The 25,509-nt window shown below is 42.5% G+C and overlaps 1 protein-coding gene across 2 annotated transcripts in view; it reads left to right on the top strand.

The window, feature by feature from the left end:
- scube3 (signal peptide, CUB domain, EGF-like 3) overlaps positions 1-25,509 on the top strand; it is an 83,033-nt gene that overhangs the window by 3,702 nt on the left and 53,822 nt on the right. For both annotated transcript variants that reach the window (XM_027166355.2, XM_027166344.2), the window contains exons 2-3: positions 19,032-19,154; positions 22,335-22,460. In XM_027166355.2, the coding sequence (XP_027022156.1) occupies positions 19,032-19,154; positions 22,335-22,460 (249 nt within the window). The remainder of the gene's footprint in view (positions 1-19,031; positions 19,155-22,334; positions 22,461-25,509) is intronic.

Here is a 25,509-nt window from a genome sequence, read left to right as displayed (position 1 = left end):
TCCCCTGAGCTGCTGACAGGGACGGCGTGTGTGTATGTGTGTGTGTATGTGTGTGTGCATATGTGTGTGTGTGTGTGTGTGGGGGGGGGGGTTGTTTGCATCTTGGGTGGTCTACTTCCCATTGTGGGAAAACTCAATATTTACATTTTGCAATTTGAACCACTTTTCCTCTTGTTCCTTTTTCACAACATCCACTGCGTGTAGTACGAGTCTGAGGGCCGATGTTAGTCGTGTCGTGTGATTGGCCAATCATAGAGGACTGCACCTGTTTAGCCGTGTATGTGTGTGTGTGTGTGTGTGTGTGTGTTTTGATCGATGTTCCAAAAATAATAAATGACCCTCACAGGCAGTTCATGGTTGTTGAAATGTTCAATATGTCCTCTAAAGTCTTATCACATGGTTTTGACAAATGCAGGATCTAATCGTATCATCTACGTTGTAAAAAAAAAAAAAAGCGCATTATGATTATATTAAAGGGGCAGTAAGTAATTTTTAGAGGCACTTGCTGTAAGGAAGATGAAGTTTTACTTCTGCCAAAACATTCTGCCATAAACAAAGGGGCGGAGCAATTTTGAGGGCCAGAAAAACACAGAGAAACAAGCCAGCTTCGTTGCTTGCTAACATTGTCATCCTTTGTCATCGATTTATACAGATACAAACTTTAACAGAAAGTGCTGATTCATTTTCTCAGTCAGCAGCAAATCGGATCATTCACATTTATTATTTCTATAACAACGGCTTCCACGGGGTTGGAGGTTGGATGGATGTAGGATGGAGGATGCGCCATGTGATCGAAGCCTAAAAATAAACACATTTAACAAATGTTTTATTCTGCAAAGTCAAATCGTTGAGACAGTGAAGTTTTCTGTAAGCAGACTTTGAAGAAATTGTTTTAGACTTGACATTATGGGGCTGCTTTTTTCTGTCATTAATAAACAGAAAAAGTAAAAATAAAATACAGGCTGCTGAGTTTATAGCTTCTAGAACGTTTCGATATATGTAATATATAATGTAACTATAATCGGATAGAAACCTTGTGGCATTTTTCCCTTGCAGTTGATTGTTTTTCCCTTGCAGTTGATTGTTTTTCCCTTGCAGTTGATTGTTTTTCCCTTGCAGTTGATTGTTTTTCCCTTGCAGTTGATTGTTTTTCCCTTGCAGTGGATTGTTTTTCCCTTGCAGTTGATTGTTTTTCCCTTGCAGTGGATTGTTTTTCCCTTGCAGTTGATTGTTTTTCCCTTGCAGCCCGTTCTGAAGTGTTTGATTGATCAGTTCAGGACTCATTAACATGCCTGTTTTTTCCCCCAGGAAATAATCCCGCTTAAATCCGTTTGGCCGCGAATGTTTTTCTGTCTGTGGTCCAGCTGTGACCGGGTTCTCGGGGCTTCCTGATTACTCTAGTGTGCGGAACTACACTGATAACATGGAAAAAAAAGATGTTTATAAAGTAGTCGTGTAGCATAGAGAAGGCTGGAGAGAGAGAGTGGATTACTGAGGAGGACGCAACGGGTCGATTAGTGTGTGTGTTTGTGCGAGTGATACAGAGAGAGAGAGAGAGAGAGACAGAGAGAGAGAGACAGAGAGAGAGACAGAGAGACAGATAGAGAGAGAAAGAGACAGAGAGGGAGAGAGAGACAGAGAGAGAGACAGAGAGAGAGAGAGACAGAGAGAGAGATAGAGAGAGAGAGACCGAGAGAGAGTGAGACAGAGAGAGACAGAGAGAGAGTGAGACAGAGAGAGACAGAGAGAGAGTGAGACAGAGAGAGAGAGAGAAAGAGAGAGAGACAGAGAGAGACAGAGACAGAGAGATGGAGAGAGACAGAGAGAGAGACAGAGAGAGAGTGAGACAGAGAGAGAGAGAGAGAGAGAGAGAGAGAGAGAAAGAGACAGAGAGAGAGTGAGACAGAGAGAGAGATAGAGACAGAGAGAGAGAGAGAGTGAGACAGAGAGAGAGAGATAGAGAGAGACAGAGAGAGAGTGAGACAGAGAGAGAGAGAGAAAGAGAGAGAGAGACAGAGACAGACAGAGACAGAGAGATAGAGAGAGACAGAGAGAGAGTGAGACAGAGAGAGAGAGAGACAGAGAGAGAGAGAGAGTAACACAGCAATCTCTGGTACCGATGTGTCACGCTGTAAGACAGCGATGTGTGTCGCTGTAACCTCTGCACACCGTCTCACAGCACTAGACCTCCACAGAAAGCTCTAGAAGCTCTAGGAGACAGAGACAAATGCACAGACACACTGAGAGACGCAGCCGAGGCCCGACAGGATGCTTTCTGTGTGGGAAGCGAACCCAGTGGCCCGATTCAGGCGTGCCAGAGAGCACAGAAAAGGCCAAACTGGTACTGCAGACTCCCACGGAGAGGGGAGGGGACGACCAATACAACTTCACTCCCTCTTTATTCCGCCTGGGGGTTTGTTTGCTTTGTCTTGCCTTTCATTCCATGAAGTTGCCCTGTTCTTTTGTCGGCGTGAGCAATGGCCTTGTACGCGGCAGAGATCTCAAGCTGCAGCTTCTCGGGAACGTCTGCAGCAACGTGCTGCTTTTATCACAGTTCTTGTTATTAGAAAGAGACCAAAAAGTCGCTAAGATCCAGGAGAGACAAGATTTTTTGTATTGCTCTTTATGACGCCTATAAGACCGGAATGCATTTGTTTTCACTTATTTAGTTTACTGCATTAAACCAGAACTCGGACGTAGATCATAAATATCAGTGACACACTTGTTCTCGTTGATTTTTTTTTTTTTTTTCGAGAACGGATCGGACATCACGCCTGGAGATCGTCCAACATCCGAAGTGCTGCTAAACTCCACTCACACAAAAACATGTGCATTACTAGGAGACGGTGATGGTAAAATAAACACTAGACTGGTTCAAGGCTAACGGCAATTGCAACCAGCTTTATTTCCTCGTCCTCTGGGTCGGTGGTAGGACTTTGAACTCGATGCTTTGTCCTTCACTGAGAAGCTCAGCTGCAAGAGATGCTCCTCCATTACATCAACCCCCACATGCTGCCTGCAGTTACTCACTCTAGTATTTCTCTAGTTTATGTCATAATCATGGTTATTTTTGATCGAGGAAGAACTCGAGTCACTCTGATAAACTCCTGATGCCACCTGCTTCAAACGTCATGTCAATACCGACCGAGACGAACCCGGGACCTTTACTAAGAAGAACAAATGTCCTTACTGATTAAAACTAGCACCTGCTTAGTACTTGGAGAGGTTCGTGTAGAATTCTGCTAGATTTATTTATTTATTATTACAATGGGGTTGAAGAAGGGAGTGAGTGGGCAAGAGAGGGAGAGGGAGGTGGGGGAGTGGGAGTGGGAGGGAGGAAGGGGGAGAGGGAGAAAGAGGGGGAGGGAGGGAGGCAGAAAGAGAGGTAGGCGTATGAAGGTTGTGAGATTAATAGAGGGTTAATAGATGCTGTGAGCTCTGCTTGGGTTGAAGAACATGAAGAATCTAAATGTATGTTCAAAAGTTCCTCGTATTCGACTCAGGAAAAGTCTCAGAGCACTTTAAACTCTCTCTCTCTCTCTCTCTCTCTCTCTTGCTCTCTCTCTCTTGCTCTCTCTCTCTTGCTCTCTCTCTCTCTCTCTCTCTCTCTCCCTCACTTCTCTCCCTCTCTCTCTCTTGCTCTCTCTCTCTCTCTTTCTCTCTCTCTCTTGCTCTCTCTTTCTCTCTCTCTCTGTCTCTCTCTGACCCGCCCCTCTCTCTCTCCTCTCTCTGTCTCTCTCTATCTCTGTGTCTCTTGCTCTCTCTTTTTCTCTCTCTGTCTCTGTCTCTCTCTGTCTTCTTTCTCTCTCTGCCCCCTCTCTCTCTCGCTCTCTCTCTGTCTGACTGTCTCTCTCTCTTCTCTCTCTCTCTCTCTCTCTCTCTCTCTCTCTCTCTCTCTCTCTCTCTCTCTCTCTCTCTCTCTCTGTCTCTTGCTCTCTCTTTCTCTCTCTTTCTGTCTCTGTCTCTCTCTCTGTCTCTCTCTCTGTCTCTGTTTCTCTCTCTCTGCCCCCCTCTCTCTCTCGCTCTCTCTCTGTCTGTCCCCCCCCCTCCCTCCCTCCCCTCTGGTGTGCATTTTTGAGGTGGTAGTTACAAACTTTATGGCTGACCGTGTGGTAAAGTGTCCAGCATCACTGGGTTCGGCTAAAGAGACGAAACTCGAACTTAAAACTGTCACGAATCAGACAAAAGCATTCCAACGGCCTTATAGAGGGAGCTTCAATCACGTTTTCTATCCCACAAAACACTTTCTCACACACACACACACACACACACACACACACACACACACACACACACACACACACACACACACACACACACACACACACACTCATATCCTCTGTCTGTCTCTTAACACTGACTACAACATCAAATGAGTAAAAAAAAAAAAAAAGATGAGATGAAGTTGACCTCAAGTTCTGATGGCACATAATTAACTGAATGGATTCACCTGTGTGTGTGTGTGTGTGTGTGTGTGTGTGTGTGTGTGTGTGTGTGTGTGTGTGTGTATCAGAAAGTAACACACAATTCACTACAGCATATGAGTTTGTTTTCTTTAAACTGGCTGTATTAGCTTTGTAGCCTAGCATTACTAGCTACATACTCACCAGGAGCACCACTACATATCTAACCTCTCCATGCTGTGGAGCTTTTTCTCCTTTAAACTGAAACAAACACACACATCTAAGTGAAATCTGTTTTAGATTTATGTCACATACAAAGGCTCTTTTTATTAGCATATTGACAAAAGAAGCTAACCGTTCTACCTACAAACTCACTTCTACAACCTGTGGTACTTCAGTCGTGTATACGGTTTGTAATCACTAGCTGTGAGAGTGGAATTTCCAGACGAATCGTTTGGGTTTGTCTTTTTAGAGCGTCATAAATGCAAGGAAACGTATCGGGTTTTTAAACGGTTTTTTTTATGAACGTATAAAGGACGCTCTGGTTAATAGGAACTAGTTTCAGTCTCAGGATTATTACATATATCATAACAAAAGACATGAAGGAGTAATGAACGCCGAAGCTAAACAGAGCTCACGGTAACGACTCGGCTACGACTCGGCTACGACTCGGCTACGACTCGGCTACGACTCGGCTACGACTCGGCGACTTTTTTGTTGACGATCCTATCTGAGAAATTCACACAATATAACTAACACTAACACTTCTGTGAAGTGACGTAGAACCAGGAAGTCTGTGATTAGCGAAATATATATATCTGTAAACGATTTTATTAGCTGTGATGCCGATTTAAATAACGTTCTTTTAATCGGTGCTACGATAAAAAGCATATTAATATAACAAGCCATAAAGGAATTTATATAAAATAAATTAGTTTTTTTTATCCTGCTTGTTAAAAAAATTCTCCTCTTTGTCTCAATCTAAACAAAAAAAAATACAAGTCACAGCTTGCATGCAGTGTTGTTATCCGGGGCAGGAGAAACTCGTTCGTGTTACAGTTTCCCTTTATTCCTTCATTCCTCATGTGGCCACGGACATTCGCGTGTGGCTGTAAAATCCCGAGTGTGTCCGACAGCCTTCTATTTTCAGAACCTCGTCAAGGTCTGCTACATCAGCCTCTTATTTCGCTCTTTTACTGCGTTCGTGTCCGGCTTTCTCCACGACCCCGAAACTGTCCCCGTAAATATCCGCCCTAAAAATGATTAGAGATCTGTGGTGATTTCACGGATGTTCGATTTTCTGCTCTGAGAAAACCAAATGTTAGGTTCAATTTAATTTAATTCGATCTTCTTCTTTGTGCTTGAGCTTCTTTTTATATCGTTTCCTTAGCTACAGTCCTGAAAACGATCTTATCGATCATTACCTACGGATTAAATCACTTCAAGTTGATGAAAGCTACATATTAGCTGTACTAGCTGTAAGCGAACATGATAGATGGAGTGTAACCCTTTGAGAAAATTAATCGTCACTATTTTATCCAATCAGAATCGGTGCTGTGGAATAAACTGTGGGAAGTCGTGGCCTAATGGTTAGAGAGTTTGAATCCTAACCCTAAGGTTGTGGGTTCGAGTCTCGGGCCGGTAATACCACGACTGAGGTGCGCTTGAGCAAGGCACCGAACCCCCCCAACTTCTCCCCGGGCGCTGCGGCATAAATGGCTGCCCACTGCTCCGGGTGTGTGTTCACGGTGTGTGTGTGTGTTCACTGCTGTGTGTGTGCACTTTGGATGGGTTAAAAGCATTCTGAGGTAACCGTACTTAGCCGTACGTCACGTCACTTTAAACAGACGTTTTTTAATTGAATTGTAGCTTCTGTTCGCAGCTCTGGTCATGTTAATAAGAGATTTATGTCCTTTTACGTTATTGTAGTTACACTAAAAGCAGGAACACATTTTTTTTTCATTTATCTTACCACCTGCTTTGTCTTGTATCTGCCCTGGCTGGTGTGTGTGTGTGTGTGTGTGTGTGTGTGTTTCGACCGCCAAAGCACCGGCTCTGAACCAGGAAAAGTGGTTCTTAAGTAGCACCAAAACGTCGCTGGTCTAGACTTAAGAACCCCTTGTGTCAGGAGCTGTGGGCGGGGTTACTGTTAGCGCATTTGCTAATGTACCTTAAGTATACTAATGTTTAATACACTTTTACTTTACCGCGATATGATACATTATCAGCACACATGATAGTAGGTAGCTACATGCTAAGGCTAAATTATTTTCTGTGTTAATGATAAAATAATGTTATGTACTTTATCGATTACAACCTCCGTTTATACAGATTACACAAAGCTGCACGTACACGTTTTATTCGCCGCGTTTGGATGCTGATGTAGGTTCAGAAAGCCATGAGCATTAACAGTAAAGCAACATCCACCATTGTCGATGTGTTTGTGTTTGCCGCTGCTGCGCTAACGTCGCTGGGACACGTGACACGTATACAGTGATATCACACTTAGCGCTGTGATGCTCTCTAGCTGGTGGAAAGGCAAACCGGTTCTTAGAAGGTTCGCCAGTGGAACCAACTTTGAACCAGCACCAGCGCTAGCTATGAACCAGCACCCGGTTCTTTCCGGTGGAAAAGAGGCATTATTGATTGGATTGGGAGCTGAGGAAAACCCTAGTGTTGTAAACATTACTTGATCAGATAATTAATAATAAATGATATGATATTGTCAGTTAAGGTGCGTCCAGCTCACAAGCTAATGTTTTGTTGAGTCTGGTATGTAAAGAAGATGCCGTATTTTATAGAAGAAATTTAAAACTGGGATAGCTTTGGCTAATAAAAACGCCGCTCGGTAAACGTGGAACTGGTTGTCTCGTAATTTCGAGCCTGCGTAATTAGAAATCCGTGCTGGTTCACTTTGAGCATGTGCAGTACCTGCCCGAGGCTTTTTTTTTTTAATGTCTCATCTTTCTCCTGTCTGTTGTGGTGCCTTCAACAGAATTCTTGGACTAATTTGGGTTAAAAGTATTTAAGTTTCTTGGTGTTTTTCCTTCAGGGCAGCTTGACAAACAAATCCCTGAAAGGATCCCAGATATACACAAAAGCACACACACGCACGCATGGACAGCCTGATTTGTCAACCGAGTAAACGTTCGTGAAAGATTTTCTGTCACTTTATCAACATCCGCATGTGAGGAGTTCATTGTTCGCCTCGTCCTCAGCCTGTTCTTCATTAGACCTTCTGAAAGATGCTGGTAATGCTTGTCTTATGGTCTGAAGTGAAAAGGAAAATCACTGCGAAAAATGTTCTCTACAGGCAAATGAGTGCTGAGAGCTTCTTGTTGAAGATATCAAGGTCATGAGCATCGCTCTTGGTTTCCAGGCTCCGCATCCGACTCTGCCCACTACTGCCCACCTAAGGACTAGATCAGGATCTGACTAGCATGCTAAAAAAAACAAAAAAAAACAAAAAAAACGCATGATTGCTCTACGATCAGAATTCTTACGATATTAGACTACAGTACAACCTTTGAATCAAAATAAATCGTGTGGAAATGAATCACGAAAAACGAATCAATAAACGAGTGTTTTAACGATTAACGAATCGTGAAAAAAAATGAATGAAATTTAGGAGCAAATAAGTGACAAAGATAAGCACGTTAAAATGAATGAATCGTAGGAAAACGCACAGGTATAAAAATAAACAAGGTAAAAATTGCCCGTAACTTGTGTATGAAGTTCATTTGACTTTTCTGTTGATTTGATTCTGTTATTTATTTTAAGAAAGTGATTATTTTTCCTGACGTCTTTAACATATGACTCCGAAGGCCCGGCTTTCCGTGTTAGAGAGGCCCGTCACGTGACGTCGCAGGCCGTCGAGGATGGATGTGTGTTGCTGTGTGGTTTAATGTGTGTGTTTACAGACTGCGAGCGTTTACATTCCGAGGCGCTGTAGTACATGAATGAAAGGAAATGCTTTAATCTGCTTAGTAAAGTGCAGAAAACACTCCGAGAATTCAGCTGCAAGGGAAGTGAGCGGCGTCTCATGACGGCTGCGTGCGCAGAGATGGCACGGCGGCGGGCGATGACATTTAGAGGAGCGATGTGAAAAGCAGAGGCGCCATGTGAATCTCCCCACTGACCCACTGACCTGTTCATGATAGACCTGATGTCACACCGTTGTTTGAAATGACTACGAACCGTGAACACCGTGACCCCAAATATGTCCTGAATCGCAAGCTGTACTTTTCCTTGCGCTCTGAAGGCTAGCAGGGAATTTATTAGCGTTTATGTTACGCTAGCTGACCTCTTGTTCATTCACTATTAGCAATGTTGGTGTTTAGTGGTGGGGAACTCCTCTAAAGCCAATACAGCCTATAAAGGTCTCTTTTGTAACCTTGTGGTTTCTGTAGCCAACGTTATACATCACATCTTTCATGTTAGACTACTGAATCGACCTGTTTGCTATAAAACATCCGGAATGGAGCCAGCTATTTCTGAAATGCTAATTTTTAGCATAGAATATAGTGCAGTGTGTGGCATTTGAACCCTGCTTCTGTACATCTAGCAGCCTTGATCACACAGACCCAGTCATTTTATGGTTTGGTCCTACAGGAAACGGCTAAAAATATCAGGCTAACACTTTTGCCGTAATTGCCATGTTGGCCCCTGTTAAAGTCACTTTGGTAACTAGCAGAAAGCAGCAGAGCGGGAGGCTAATTGGCACCTGTGGAGAGAGAGAGAGAGAGAGAGAGAGAGAGAGAGAGAGAGAGAGAGAGAGAGAGCATCAGCCTCATTTCAACCCAAGCGTATCAACATAAAAACTTTAGTGAAAGATCGTCCGCCTTTTGTTTAAGACAAAAGTTTCCTGCCACATGAAAAACGGTTCATCTTTGCTAGGAGCTTAGCTTCATTGTTGTACTTTCACAGAGCAGGTGTATTCGATCTTCCACTACACTGAGAAAACTTGCGATGATCGCATATGTATTCGTTTATTACCGGTGTTGATGCAAAAGCTTAACGAATTACAGCTGAGCCAGCTTTATATGCTAAATAGGCAGGCTAGCGTTCAGAGATAGCAATGGTACAAACTAGCACTAATAGTACAAAATAAAACAATAGAATAAAAGATACTGAAGGTATAAATTAGTTACTGATAATGATATGAAATATACTAATGAACAAAATATAAGCTGATCCTGCTGTTAATACTAATGTTACAGATGAGTAGAAACTTAGTAATACTAAAGGAACAAACGTGAAATATTAGCACAACATGCTAATGGTACAAAAGACACAAAGCACACAGTAGTAATTACCTAGTCAATTATTGGTAGAAATTATTGGTAGAATTATTAATGGTAGAAATATTTTGGTTAAAAACATTCAAACTTTGTCAGTGATTTTTTTTAATGTAACATTTAACATAAAGTTTATTTGATAAAATTTTAAAAGTCCATTTTTTTTCAGCGATACATAAGAAAATTGTGTCTTTTTTTAATGCATGAATTCGTATTTCTCTTTGTGGGGATCGGCGATAAAACCTTTCAGCTTTGAAACCCGTAAAGTTTGATCAAATATTCGAGCGATTACTCAATTAGAAAAGTAAACCTGGGCGTTTCCTCTGTTCTTTGTAGCCCTGAAGTCGTCGGGTTTGTTATTCTGAAGCTGTATTGTTTGTGGATTTCAGGGTAGCTTATGGCGACAGACACGGAGACGTGTTTGCACATTTTCCTGTCATCTCTCCTGCCTGGTTGTGTGAAACACCTCCAATGGCACACTGGTAACATTCCAGCAGCGAGTCGTGATGAGTGGAGCTTCCTTGGTTAAAATGCTTCTGGTAATCCTCTCGAAGCCTTACATGAGATGATTCATGTCCTGCTCTTCAAGCTAATGCAGCAGACTCATGTCCTGAACCTGACGCATCGCTTCCCATTAAATCCTTTGAAGCTTTTTTTTCACACACGGGTGTTTTTAAGTCAGGGCTTTGGCAATATTTCCAGAACTGTCGTCTGCTGGAAACACCTCCGGGAATGCAGACAACAATTGGTGATTTTGTGGAGGATATCAGCCTTCATACACTTTGGAGGTTGTCGAAAGGAATCCTACTTTTCATTAGAGACTCATTGCCTGAACTTGTATTAAACCTCACATCAAGGCTCTTCCCATCTCCCTTTTCTGTGTGTGTGTGTGTGTGTGTTTTTTTAAGTTTGATGTTGAATAGTTGGAGATTTAGCGGCTCTTCATGTGAGGTATGTTTTGATACGACGAAAGAGTCGTTCCGTCGATATTTAAGAAACAAGGATCCGAGTTTTGAATGGATCGGCGCATTTTTCAATTCAATTCAATTCAATTCAAATTGATTTGTATAGCGTTTTTTACAATTGACATTGTCTCAAAGCAGCTTTACAGAACATAAACATAGAAAAAAAGGTTATTATAAAGAATAATATAAAGATTAATATAATACAAAATTCAAGATTTTATTTCTGTTTTTTTTTTTCAGTTTATTTATTTAAAGGTTAAAGGACATTTGAAATCACCAAAACAAACACGCCCCTAACCCAAACGGGTCCCACCCCTGTATCGATAGCTCCGCCCACACATACATACGTAACCCAGGCAACTAATGGAAAGAAATGTGTCTTTATCATATCTGAAGGGAAGAACAATACGATTGCAGATAAACAAACAAGCAAAAATGCCACACAAGCATAATGATGTAAAGGACAAAGGCATATATTAGTTCTGTGTAACAAAGCAAAACCAACGTTACTCACCTATCGAGAAGGAAAAAAGCGCCTCGGCGTCTTAAGTAAAGTCGGCCACATATTCACAGGTCGGAGTTTCCCGAGTCAGTAACTCCTGAGCTAAACGCTGTTACTACACAAAACGAGGTTGTAGCTGCCTCTCTACATTACTACGATAGAAAAGAGGTGTTATTTGTGTAGTAACAGCGTTTAGCTCAGGAGTTATTGACTCGGGAAACTCCAACCTGTGAATATGTGGCCAACTTCCTGCTCCTTCAGTTCTCTCCAGCGCTGGAAAGCTGATCCTATATTAACACGTCCTACTTCTTGTCCTTATCGTAAGTCTTTCTTCTCTTTCTTTCTTTGTTTTTATCCTCCATGTCGATGTTAAAACCGCTTCGGCTAACGTCACACGCGCGCACTAAACACTCTCTCCGCCGCATATCGACAAGCCCCGCCCCTTTCTGCTCATTGGCTACACGTTAGTTTTGATTTTTGTTCAGTTGTCAGCCCGACGCAGTTTTCTGAAGCATTTCTCAAAAAGCAGTTTTCTGAAGCATTTCTCAAAAAGCGGAGACCACACCTTTAAGCCATCTGCTGCATACAAATCAGTATCAGGTTTCAAACCTCAACCATCAATCTGCTTATATGTTAAATAATAAAAGGATTAAAACACTCAGGGACATAATGGTAGAGGAAAAATAATCAACAACCGGGCTGGGAAGGACTTTCTCCAGCTTGCAGCACTTCCTCTAGTGTTTTATTCCCCTTGTTAATATTCCACAGGCATTTGTTAACCTTTACATTTTCTTAACGAAAGAAGGTTATACTTAATTATACTTATTAATTATAAATATTTATATTTACTCGTGATGGTATTAGATGGTGCAGCTGTTTTTATTATTATTATTATTATTATTATTATTATTATTATTATTATTATTATTATTAATGGTGTAAATACTCATCTTCTTGTCCTTTTATTCTGGAAGAATAAACCCCTTTATTACCTTATTTTAAAATGAAAACCTCGACCAGAATGGAACGCAGCATCAGTTTAGATTAGTGTTTTACTCGTTATACCGGAGTCTGTGTTAGGGACAATCCCTGAACGTCAGAGCATAGTGAAAAGTCGTTCTCCGTCTCTTACAGCAGAAGTTCTGGTGGTGTTTCATCTGGTGGAGCTTCATATGGATGTGTTGCTGCTTTGAGCACTTTTATAAGGTGGTGAAAAGAGAGAGGTCCTTGTGTTGATGTTCTACCATCTCTCTGCACGCACACACACAAGCGCACACACACACACACGTGCGCACACATACATAAGCGCACACACACACACACGCACACACACACGGTCTGCTGATTCCTCTGTTAGCAGAACGCTTTCGTTTCAACACTCTCTCTCACTTTCACAGCACGCTGCCTCTTTCCTCCTGAGCCTCTGTGGTTTTCCCGTTGTGTCATTAAACTCAATCAGGAGACTTATAAAAGCTCTACACACACATTCTCTCCTCCGGTTGCTTTCGACGCTCTTTCCATAGCATCTCCCTGCTCACTTCAGTACCGACTGACTGTTAAAAAAGAGTGATAAATAATTCCTGCAGTCTAATTGTTGATTTTTTTTGTTAACCATAGCATCTGCAAATCACAGCCTTCTAATTACTGATGTCGTTTCCATAGTAACAGATAATCTACCTGGTCTTGTAGAGCTTCACGTAATCAGATTAAAGTGGTGAAGCCGTAAAAGTTATACAAAGGTTTTTTCACTACTGTTATTTTTTTTCCTTTTGTTCAATTTTGTGTCCCTCTTTTAGGAGTTGCTTCAATGCCCAAATAATAAAACTTTAGATATTATCAGATAAATAAATGAATAAATAACTAAATAAATAAACAAACAAACTTCTTCGATCGTTGTTGTGCCTTTTCTTGTTTTTTTTTATATGAAAAAGTAATAATCTACTGATTAAAAGGGGTTCAACCTCTCTACTGAGGTAAAAGGGGTTCAACCTCTCTACTGAGGTAAAAGGGGTTCAACCTCTCTACTGAGGTAAAGGGGGTTCAACCTCTCTACTGAGGTAAAAGGGGTTTAACCTCTCTACTGAGGTAAAAGGGGTTCAACCTCTCTATCGGGGTAAAAGGGGTTCAACCTCTCTACTGAGGTAAAAGGGGTTCAACCTCTCTACTGAGGTAAAAGGGGTTCAACCTCTCTATCGGGGTAAAAGGGGTTCAACCTCTCTACTGAGGTAAAAGGGGTTCAACCTCTCTACTGAGGTAAAAGGGGTTCAACCTCAATACTGAGGTAAAAGGGGTTCAACCTCTCTACTGAGGTAAAAAGGGTTCAACCTCTCTCCTGAGATAAAGAGTTCAACCTCTCTACTGAGGTAAAAGGGGTTCAACCTCTCTACTGAGGTAAAAGGGGTTCAACCTCTCTACTGAGGTAAAAGGGGTTCAACCTCTCTACTGAGGTAAAAGGGGTTCAACCTCTCTACTGAGGTAAAAGGGGTTCTGCAGGTTCTTGTGCCTCTGCCTGAGCTTCAATGTCCAGATGTACACTGATACACACTGGTACAGATGTGTAATACCTCCCTGCTGTGAAAGTGAGGTGCTGAACATCTTCACCCTCCTCATCATCTCTGTCTGACAGCGCTCAGAGTTCCTGTAACTTCCAGTAAGTTCCAGTAAGTTCCAGGTTATTAGGTGACAGGAACCGGGGTCCGAAGCAGAGAGTGTGTGAGCTGACCATATTACTTTTACGAGCCTCTCCGTCGACACACAGTGCACTCCTTTATTAGCTTCAGGAAAAGTGCAGAGGGGGAGGAAGGTTGGGGGCAGGGCAGGGTGGGGCGGGGCAGGGGTGATGGGGTAAGAGGGGCCTTGCTAAATTCTGCTTGCATGTTGACGTCTGTATTTCATCGACACTCATTTTTCAGCCAGCCAGCCTGCATGTCGCCTAATAACCCAGTGTGATGAGCTGTCAGTGTTCACACACACACACACACACACACACACACACACACACACACACACACCCTCGGTACGTCTTTCAGTGTAGCGTTCTCTTTGTCTTGTCTCTCTTGCACTTTGAAGGCACTATAGGAAAAGGTGTGAGTGTGTGTGTGTATGTGTGTGTGTATATGTGTGTGTATGTGTGTATGTGTGTGTAAACACTGAGGGTCTCTGAGTAAACACTGCCCCGTGTTTGAACTGTACACCTTTTAACATAGACGGCGCCTAAATATACCCGAGTGGGGCAATACCAAGGGCAGGAAAAGCACCCTGGCACCACATCAACAGTCCACACACACACACACACACACACACACAAACACAGTACTGAGTTAAGTAGCTGGTGAGAAGCAAAGCTTTGAAACATCTTGTGCAGCTCTCAGAGAAGCCGAAGCTTCTAGCTGTGATGTTGTTTATCTCACCGACTCATTTCACAGCTCGGTTCAGTGACTCTGCTTTAAACAACACGATCTGACTCAAAATTCATAGACGCTGCCACAATTCGCATGGAATTTATACAAATGAAGTCAGAAGATAAAGCTGTGATTTCAAATCGCTGTAGTGCTGTGGAGCTTTCAGAACCAGTTCAGTGTTCAGGTGGCTTTGATTCCCTGTCTAACCAGTGCAAAAACTCTTACCTTTAATTATTAAAGCAAAGAAAGAAAGAAAGAAAGAAAGAAAGAGAAAAGGTCTGTGTGTATGTGTGTGTTTGTGTGTGTATGTGTGTGTATATGTGTATGTGTATATGTGTGTGTGTTTATGTGTGTGTGTGTGTGTGTATGTGTGTGCATGTGTGTGTGTATGTGTGTGTATATGTGTGTATGTGTGTGTGTGTATGTGTGCATGTGTGTGTGTATGTGTGTGTGTGTGTGTGTGTGTGTGTATGTGTGTGTATACTTTACCTAGGAGTGTTTTAGTGTTTATGTGTTAAATATAAATTCATTATAACAATAATATAGTTTTCTGTTAAATGGTTAATGATTCTGTGAAGTGTTGCTGAAGTTCCTTTATGTTCCTCAGCTACATGATGAAGGTCTGCTGCAGGATGAAGCTGGGGCTTGAGCTCGTCCTGTTGCGCGATCACGTGACCGAACATCAGCATGAGCGTTCTCTTTGAAGTCACTAATGACTGACCATTTCCCCTGATGTGAGCTGCTAACGCGACATCGTCTGCATGTGTACAGTCTGCTGCTTTACTCATGGATGAAGAAAGTCTTCAGACTGGCTGTGATCACTGATGTTGTGTAAAAAACGATGTAGGCTGTTTATAGATTGCAAAAAGGAAGGAGGGAAGAAGAAAAAAAGAAGAAGCTGCATGAGTCAATTTCTAGGCATGCGTTACTTAGCCTGAGTGTTTTTTTCCTCCTCTCTCTCTCTCTCTCTCTCTCTCTCTCTCTCTCTCTCTCTCTCTCTCTCTCTCTCTCTTTTAAAATGTCAGAGGAATGTTCTTAAAAGCCCACTTTCAGACAGATTAATGCTGACATGTTTATTTGCTCTGTGGAAAAAAAAAAAACGATTTTGAGACAATTTTTTGGCTTTTTGCTTTGGAAGCTACACAGAAATCACTTTCTTTCACCAGTAATTATTTGTCTTCAGATTCAGTTTTCGGTCAAACACTAAATCGTTATTAATAACGTGTCATTCTATTGGTTGAAGGACAGACTGTGATTCATCTGGATGTCTTAATCATCTGAGAATTTCTGCCTTTGGCCACAGCTACATTAGCCCTCATTAGACCTGTGGCTCAAACTTTTTCTCTTTTTCTGTTTTTCTGTAAAATTCAATTAATTAGGGATCTTGTGTGTGTGTGTGTGTGTGTGTGTGTGTGTGTGTGTGTGTGTGTGTGTGTGTGTGTGTGTGTGTGTGTGTTCTGGTGTTCTGGTGTGTTCTGAAAGAGCTTCAGAGCTTCGTAAATTAGCTGCTGTGTTCTTTTGATAGCATTTGATACGGTTAGCGCTCCTGAATCAAGCGTGATTAGCCGTGCTCAAACGATAAAGCTAGGTGTTTTGTTTTTTTTTTTTGTTTATTTTGCTTTTAGCTTTTTAGCTAATTCGAGAAACTAACCAGTGAGAAAAAAGAACAAAATGTAGTCTGTATCTGAGTGAATTAGCCCTCTGTAACCCAAAGATTTCTTCTCTTCTCTTCTCTTATGTATCACTGCGCATTACTCTTCAGTTTGAGCCTTTCTCTGACACTTCCACGGGGCTCGAGCACTCTGTAGATAGAAGCACTCAGTACAGTACTCTAAAAGCCCTTTAATGTAAACACCTTTACATCAAATGCACGTTACATTAGCGGAATATAGAAGTCTGCTAGCCCCCGAGCTGCTGCGTTTACCCTACGCGACTCTAATCCAGCTTGTCGTCTTTGTAGTGATGTGAAAAAGACAGATCCGTACAAATCTGTACGGATTATTCAGATCAGCTGTAATGTGGTTAGTTGTGAATCTGAGGCCACTTCAGTTTAAGCTAGGTTAAGCTAGGCTATCACATTATATGGAAGCAACTGGCTGCCGAAAAGAACGTTGTCTGAAACAGTTAGCTGGTCTTGGCTAGTCAAGCGGGTTGTGTTTGGTTTTGGAAGGGTTACAGACAGGTTGGATCTCACTATAACAAGGCTGGTGTTATCCTGTCAGGTCTGTTTGGTTTGATGATATCAGATGGGATTTGATCACTAACAGGTTGTTTCCAGCTGGACAGATAGACATCATTTGATGGTTTTACATTGTTTGGGTTGATGGTCAGGCTGGTTCTAGATGGTCAGGCTGATTTCTGTGGTTTAGGTTGGTTCTGGCTACTTCTAACTGTTCATACTATTAGCTTTGTGAGGTCTATTTGATTTCGTGATATTAGCAGGGTTCTTTTAGCATGTTCGCCTCACACCTCCAGGGTCGGGGTTCGATTCCCGCCTCCGCCTTGTGTGTGTGGAGCTTGCATGTTCTCCGGGTACTCCGGTTTCCTCCCCCGGTCCAAAGACATGCATGGTAGGTTGATTGGCATCTCTGGAAAATTGTCTGTAGTGTGTGTGTGTGTGAGTGAATGAGAGTGAGTGTGTGTGCCCTGTGATGGGTTGGCACTCCGTCCAGGGTGTATCCTGCCTCGATGCCCGATGACGCCTGAGATAGGCACAGGCTCCCCGTGACCCGAGAAGTTCGGATAAGCGGTAGAAAATGAATGAATGAATGAAGCAGGGTTCTTATTAGATGGTTTGAGCCAGTTGGCTTGACAGGCTGGTTCAAAAAGACCAAGCTGGTTCTTGTTGTTCAGGTTGGTTATTGTTGTTCAGGCTGGTTCTAGTTAGCCAGGCTGGTTTTGTTGGTTAGTGTGGTTCTTGTTGTTTAGGGTGGTTCGTGTTGGTCAGTGTGGTTTTTGTTGTTCAGACTGGTTCTTTTTTTTTCAGGATACTTCTACGTGTCTTTGTCTTTGTCTTTGTCCAGAATTCCTCGGATGCTCTTGTGAAGAGGTTATGGAATTTCAGCCGGAAAACCTTTTTGTTTGTGTGTTTTTGACCAAAAAAACAAGGGCAGTATTAAAAGTGACAGGTAGCTGCTCCCGTAATGATAAACACTCAGCAGTCATTCCTCAGGATAAACACTTTCTTCTGTTGTTCTGTCTGTACGTGCTTGAAACGGCAAAGTTTTTCTCGATGCAAAGCCAAAAAGTCATACAAAAACGAGCAGTAATTTGCAATCGACATTCCTTTTTGATTAGGCTGCTAGATTAGAGACACGTCTGTTTCTATTATAGCTAACAGCAGAATTGTTTGTTGTTCGTTTAAGTAAAGACAGAGCCACAGATTTCCTGCTAACGTGTTCATCATGAGGCCGCATCTTTGCACATGCTTTCAGGTACGGCGTGCGGTGGGATTTTCCTTTTAACCCCCAAATCAATGCCAGATCAACACGACAGAGCAATCAGCTTAGCGCATCCAGGCCTGAAGAGATCTGAGGCAGATATTGGCTTGTGCTTGATGTGCTGGTTTTAAATGGTGCAGCTGGAGGCAGCAAGAATACCGTTGAGTTTACTCAGTTGCTTTGTGGTGACAGGAATTAGACTTCACCGGAATATAAAGAGATGAGAGGGAAGGTCTTAACAGGAAATGATAAAAAAAAAAAAAAAAAAGAGAAGATACATCATTGGTTGTTACTCAGGGAGAAAATAGTTCTTGCCATGCACTTTGGAGTTTATTTGCATGGGAAGTATGAAAGCCTTTTTCTTTACTCACTTGAAGCATGAAAAATATCTGTACACTATACATGCGTTGTAACTTTCGATTCAAGGGAAATCTGGTATGAAACAACAAAGGGCAAAGCAGCAAATCCAAAATGCATATGTGGTCCAGTGTTTCTTCAGTTCCTATCTCCAGTTAGTTCCTGTTTACAGGAGGAAAATATAACTTATAACCATGCTTTGATCTAATACTGTAACCTCTAATGAATGGTGAGTGTATGTAGCTAGTACATTTAGCATGCAAAGCTAATACATAACCTAGCGCATTACCTGACAATCAACCAACCAAATTTGACTCAGATTAGTGTATTATTCAATTTGTGCTTTGCTAGTTAATCGTAAAATTTTGCCTTTTAATCTTGGCTTCATTGGAACAAAAAGAGGCCACAGCATCATAAGCAACAATAATAGCAGTCATTTGTCATGATGTTATGCTTTTTTGTGATGTGGGAAACATCAGTACTCATCAGTACTCCTTCACTCCTGTAAACAAAATGATAAAACTTTCTACATCCTGGTTTATTTGATAAACACAAACTGCACAGTAATTCCTTCATTGATAACTCCATTAACTACATTCTCTCTCTCTCTCTCTCTCTCTCTCTCTCTCTCTCTCTCTCTCTCTCTCTCTCTCTCTCTCTCTCCAGATGTGGACGAGTGTGTGGAGACCACAGACAACTGCAGCATCGATGCTATCTGCCAGAACACATATAGATCGTATAAGTGCATCTGCAAGTCTGGTTATAAAGGAGACGGAAAACACTGTGAAGGTACGGGCAATGACTGATGAATCACTTTCTGACCAATCAGAATTCACCTGAGAATCATCAATTCTTCCAGTTGTTCAGTGTTCAGTGCACTCTGGTTAACGGTTAATGATTGTCATTCTCAACAGGTTGTATTTAATAGGTTCTGGAATGGTTCTGTTGTGGGTTCTATGTAAAATCTTGAATCTAGATGGAACCTTAGGGCACATATAGGAACATCTTTTTTAAATATTAAAGAGTGAATTGTTTGACAAATTTGAACTAGTTGTTTGAGATCTTGGCAGTGAACTTCTGGAAAGTGTTGTGTAACAAACCTGTAAAGTTTTCTTTATTGCACTAAGAATTTTGTGATTTGTTAGAGCGTTCATTACTTTTAACTACACCGTGTTGGTGTATGTGTGTATCTGTGTGATGTGTATCTGCTCTCACTTTAGTTCCTTGGCTGTACTTTCCAACTCGCGTCGGTGCCGCGGTCACGGGATCAAATGAACACTTAAGAAAAGTTTTTATTTAGATTTATCCATCGCTCAAGTGATTGAGCAGGAAATTTCTTGCACATGTTTAGTGATTATTTGGGATTCATCAGTTAGTGTCAGCGAATGCTGCCAAACAGGCGACACACTGGCTGTTCTTTTCTCTTTCTGGATCTGAAGCTCTTCAGAATGCTCATACTTCTCTCAGTTATATCGCGCGGACAATTTTCACCTTGTCCTATCGACATTCCCAGCTTTCACTCCTGTTCTTCTGCTTCTTGGCCTTTGGGTTGCTGGTGGCTGCCTGCCATGAATGATATAAGCATTATAAATGAGGACATGAACTAAGTCATAAAAGTAAAAACGTCTTGGATGTTGAGCAAAACTTTGCGGGCAGACTGCCAGTTATGAGAGGACGTCCGCCGAGATTTGAGGAAAGGAGAGAGGGCGCGTGCAGTGTAAGAGGCCACTGTGTTTGTCTGGCTGCCTTGGTTCTCTAAATAACTCTCTCTGTCTGTCTGCCGACGCCCCAGGCAAAACCTCGAAGGTCCAGTGAACTCGAGACCGTCTGTGCCGCATTGGACGGCCTGCGCTCTGTACTGACCTGGGATCAGTGTCTGAACGCCTGAAGCTTGGATTTGACATTTGCTTTTTGTTCATTTAGAAATAAAGAAACAAACTCAATGAATCCTCATCCTTCCAGAGCTTTCTACCATTGCTGAACTCAAAGAAGAGGAAAGGTTGCTGACGAATACGAAGAAATAGCACAACAACGATATACACCGATGACACTGCAGCAGTGCAAAAAGGTTCCTTTCATTAAAAAACACTTTTCTTGGATGAAAAACTATAAATTTCAACAGCTGCATCTGTCTGTTTCTGATTAATGGCATGTAAACAGTGTGATTGTAATGAATGAGAGCTGAGAGAGTGGTGACTGTAGCCCTCGGCCCTCGACCGCTCTGACCCGGTGTTCGAGCACCGGCGTAATCTTTTGATTTATGGTGCAAGTTTCAGAATGACTGAAAAAAATTCCTTTCTAGTGACTGGACATTGCTGATTTTCCAGAAATGTTTGCATCTGAGGTGACTTTCTGGACACAGTTAATCATATCGATGACCAGCTCCATTTTAAGATGTTTGGAATGCTGAAAAGTCAAACTGTGTTTTTTACAAACCCAGCTGAGGTTATGGGGTCTTTGTCTTAGACCGATGAGGAGAAGCAGGAGAAGAAGAGGAAGAAGAAAAGATTTGATCAGGAACTGCAAACAAGAATCGGACACTCCTTCAAGGCAAACTCAGCAAAGGGTGCCAGGGGACTCTGGATAATTAGTGCTCAATTGGGTGGCAAACGAGAGGGGATGGCCTACATGTTCCTGACCCTTTAGAGAAGAGAAAATTTCAATCTAGTGGAGCAGAACACTTAAAGAGCCTTTGTGTTATTTCAACTGTTAGGTTTATCGTTACCAGCTCAACTGAACTCCACCACCCCATGCCAGGAACTATTCTTCACTTTAGAATGGTTGATGGTACCGCTGTGGTTCAGAACAACGTCCAGCCTGGGTGTTACCTTTACTATAGAAACAGTGACAATCTGGCCATGTTTTCTTACTGTACAATGATACCGTAAATTAAACCCACCGATGCTATGCAAGTGGGGAGAGGAATCAGGCGGCAGGTCCAATTATGCCCTTTTGGGATTTATCACTGGAACTTCGACATCCCATTGATGATTTGAGAATTGGACATTTGTACTGCTTTATAGTCATCCCAGTAATATCAATTTGCAAGCAAAGTTTGTTCAAGATATTAGATTGATCAATTGATCAAGTCAAGATTAAGGTGAAGGAACCTCTTTTGGTTTATTATACATGGTTTGAATTAGTTGCCTTCGTAGCAGAAATTCATTCACCAACAACTGGCAAAAGTGATCTACCAGTTTGACCGTCGGCTGGTAACGTAAAGAACGGTCCTGGGATTACTGCAGTATGGAAGGCATCTGTTTCGGATGCCTCCTGGACGCCACCCTAGGGAGGTGTTCCGGGCATGTCCAACCGGGAGAAGGCCCAGGGGAAGACCTAGGACACGCTGGAGGGACTATGTCTCTCTGCTGGCCTGGGAACGCAGGGTATTCCCCTGTCTGGGGAGAGTGTCTGGGGAGAGGGAAGTCTGGGCATCCCTGCTTAGTCTGCTGCCCCTGCGACCCGGCCCCGGATAAAGCGGTAGAAGATGGATGGATGGATGGAAGTGAACTAAAGTCACTCAAGAGGTCAATTTTTATTCACTGTTCATCTTCAAGACACACTTTATCCTGGTCAGGGCACCAGTGATCCCGAATCTATCCTGGGAATATTGGGAGCCAGGAGGGAATTCACCCAGAAGGTTGGCATAATTTAACGTAGCTAATCCACTGACAGGGGCAGGATGGCTTAGTGGTTAGCACGTTCACCTCACACCTCCAAGGTTGGGGGTTCGATTCCCGCCTCCGATTTGTGTGTGTGGAGTTTGCATGTTCTCCCCGTGCTTTGGGGGTTTCCTCCGGGTACTCCGGTTTCCTCCCCCTGGTCCAAAGATGTGCATGGTAGGTTGAACAATGAAGACAGATCAAACTCTATGTCTTCTGGGTGAATCCGGATTTGACATTTCTGCAAGGGTATAGATATAATATAATGTTTATGCTAATCATGTCTTTTTTCTGTGTCCCTCTGCAGACATAGATGAGTGTGCGAGTGAATATAATGGAGGATGCGTCCACGAGTGCATCAACATCCCCGGGAACTACCGGTGCACGTGTTATGATGGCTTTCGTCTAGCGCACGACGGCCACAACTGCCTGGGTCAGTCTAAGTATCTGTCTGTACTTCTGTCTGTACGTCCGTCCGTGCGTCTCAACTCTGCACCTTAAAAAAATACCATACAAATATGTCTAACGATAACTGGTTCTTTCCTGGTGCCCCTGTGACCAGCTAAGCACACAGACAGCATGGTGTCGTTCGTTTAAGTGTGTGTTTGGAATCTGCAAGTGCATTTCTGCTACATTTACTAACCGAATGTTCCAGATTAGCAACGTCGATCTAAACACGGCTTCCATGTGCGACTCAGATCGAGGTTATGTAACCGAGTAAGTGACTTCAGATCTTTAAGCGAAAGCAGAACGACTCGAGCGCATGCAAATATCCAAAAAAAAAAGTCAATGTTTTATGTGTAATCGTTTGTTTTATTAGTCTCTCTCGCGCTCTACTTCTCTGTGGATAATTTCCCTTGAATAAGAGAATAACATTAGAGATATCGGTGTGGTCTGCGTAAGAGAATCGTCATGACAACCCTGTAGTCACTTCTGCTCACTGTGTTCCAGTCTTGTTTTTTTTTGTTTTTTTTTTTTAAATCTAAATCGTACTTATCGTGCTTTTAATGAGCTCTTTAAATACCATCATACATTTGAACAGGGCTTGTTCTTAGACTTTTGGACTGCAAGCACAGGCTTGTGGAACACACAGACCCTCTTAAAGCCTTTTCTAACTGATCTTTATCACCAGGAACACAAAGTAATCTAATACTCACTCGCAAAGAGCTCTCTTCTGCAATCATTTTAATCTCCTGTTCGCGCTCGGTGCTCGCTTGCGAACGCAGCGCTTCGTTTCAGTTCATTTATCTTGACTGGCCCCGGTGGAGCTCATTTGTGACCGTGTTGGACAGGCGTGTAATTTGTTATCTCGGATTCTCGGGCCCACCTACAGGCCTCCTTTGATATCTGTGAGTGTGGCTTGTTTATTTTATGTTCATGTTGTCGGTACTCAATTGAAGCGTTTTGTTCTGGTCACATCTGAGCTGACAGCAACAAGGCCAAGTAAATAAGCAGCTTCGCGAATTGATTTCTCTTATCTCCCTGTGCCATCAGGAATCCACTTTACCTTCTTGCCCAAAATGTGTCATAACCCAAAGATGATTGGGGATTATGCAGGAACTCTAAGGTCTTGTTTCTGATTAAGAAAGATTACATTTAAATCGATTCATTAGGAAGGTGTGAATCTGCGCACAGAACCGCTGATGCGTCGGAAATGATAAAAGTTTCCTTTGAGATAGTTTCTTCCAGTTGTCCACAAACAACTGTAGCAAGGGTTAGAGGAAGTCTTCAGCTTAATGAGAGATGAATCCTCTTCTGTTAGGACTTGGGGTCAAAGTGGATCTGAAGACTTTACCAGGAACACCAGGTTAGGGTTAGGGTTAGGGTTAGGATTCCAGCCTAATGATGATATTTGCATATGACTAGTTTAACCAGGAGACCTTTTTTTAATCAGCTAAATCAAACATTGCATTTTCATAGGTATACATAAGCATCTTTACCGTAGCCCAATAGCTCTATTTTTGCCCTCAAAGGGAGAACCTATAGACCAGTGGGACAACTACAACTGACCAGATTTTATTTGGGTGGTGGACTATTCGCACTGTTCAAAAACTCCATCTGCTACATACTGTGAACAGAAGGTGCCTGGAGATAGCTGTCGTCTAAAAGCTCCTCACTTCAATGATGGTTGAACAAATCACAAAGTTTATTTCAGAACCGTAAGAAACAAGAAGTACCCCAAAAAAGCACTTGCCAAAAACACCTAGAATTCTTCACAACCTTCAAGAAACACCAAAAGACACCAAAGGATCTACCAAAGACACCAAGATTCCCTCAGAACTTTAGGATTAGGATTTGTTAAATGAGATGAGGAGCATTTCAGAAAGTGTCCACACGGCAGAAAGGTGTGTTGTGGGTGAAGATTATTAATTATTTGTTAGAAAAATGTTCTCAAACCTGAAAAATGTCTCATAAGCCTAGAAATTCAACCTCGAACCATAATGTTCATAATATTTAGATTTCATTGAGTTAAATGGGGAATATGTCAGTTTTGTGAGGATGGTCCAGCAGTCAAGGCGCTGGGTTCCTAATCAGAAGCTGCTGAGACATCTACGTTGGGTCCTTGAGCAAGGCCCTTAACCTCACCTGCTCCAGGGGCGCCGCACGATGGCTGACCCTGCCCTCTGACCCCAGGCTCATAATAGCCTGGGACATGCGAAAACTGTGGGCCTAATTGTTAGAGAGTTTGTCTCCTAACTCCTAAGGTTGTGGGTTCGAGTCTCAGGCCGGCAATACCATGACTGAGGTGCCCTTGAGCAAGGCACCGAACCCCCCCACCTGCTCCTCGGGCACCGCAGAATAAATAGCTGTGTGTGTGTTCACTGCTGTGTGTGTGTTCACTGCTGTGTGTGTGTGCACTTTGGATGGGTTAAATGCAGAGAATGGGTCACCATATTTAGCCGTATGTCACATCACACGTTTTCAACCATGGGACTTTGACGTCCAAGTTCCTATAAAAGAGACCTGAAGCTGTTCCCATGTATCTCTTCAAACTGGATATGGCAACAAAATAAACAGAGTCATCTTTGATAAATGTGTGATGGATGTGTTTTATATATATTTTCATTGGTTGTTTTGCCTCCCCCCAACGTCCCCCTTCAAAAACCTATTTCTGTTATTTACACAGCAATTTAGATGTGATGTTGTAAAGCCCTAAGCTGTGGCATTAAGCCCCATCTCGCTTTAAACTGACTTTTTGTGAAGATCTGGCCATCTCGAGCTCCAAAGCACGACTAAAAATACTCGCCTTGGCTGACTCCTCGTTTCCATGGGCTTGCTTTTTTTTAGTGGAAAGAGGAAAAGTGAAAAATCCTTTAATCTTGTCAGGAAAGACTTTATTCAGTTTGTTTGGATTTGGCTTTACCCGTGCCCTTCCCTCGAGCCGGTGAAAGAGCGAGTCCTGTTTTTAAGGGTGAATCTTTGGATTAGTGTTGAGACAGCTAAGCCTTTGGTCAGCGCTTTCTGAGGTTCTGTCTCCTCTA

This window comes from Tachysurus fulvidraco, chromosome 23, assembly GCF_022655615.1.
Source record: "Tachysurus fulvidraco isolate hzauxx_2018 chromosome 23, HZAU_PFXX_2.0, whole genome shotgun sequence".
Lineage (NCBI taxonomy): Eukaryota > Metazoa > Chordata > Actinopteri > Siluriformes > Bagridae > Tachysurus > Tachysurus fulvidraco.
Note: the sequence above shows the minus strand (reverse complement) of the source record. Positions and strands in the feature narration are given on the sequence as shown.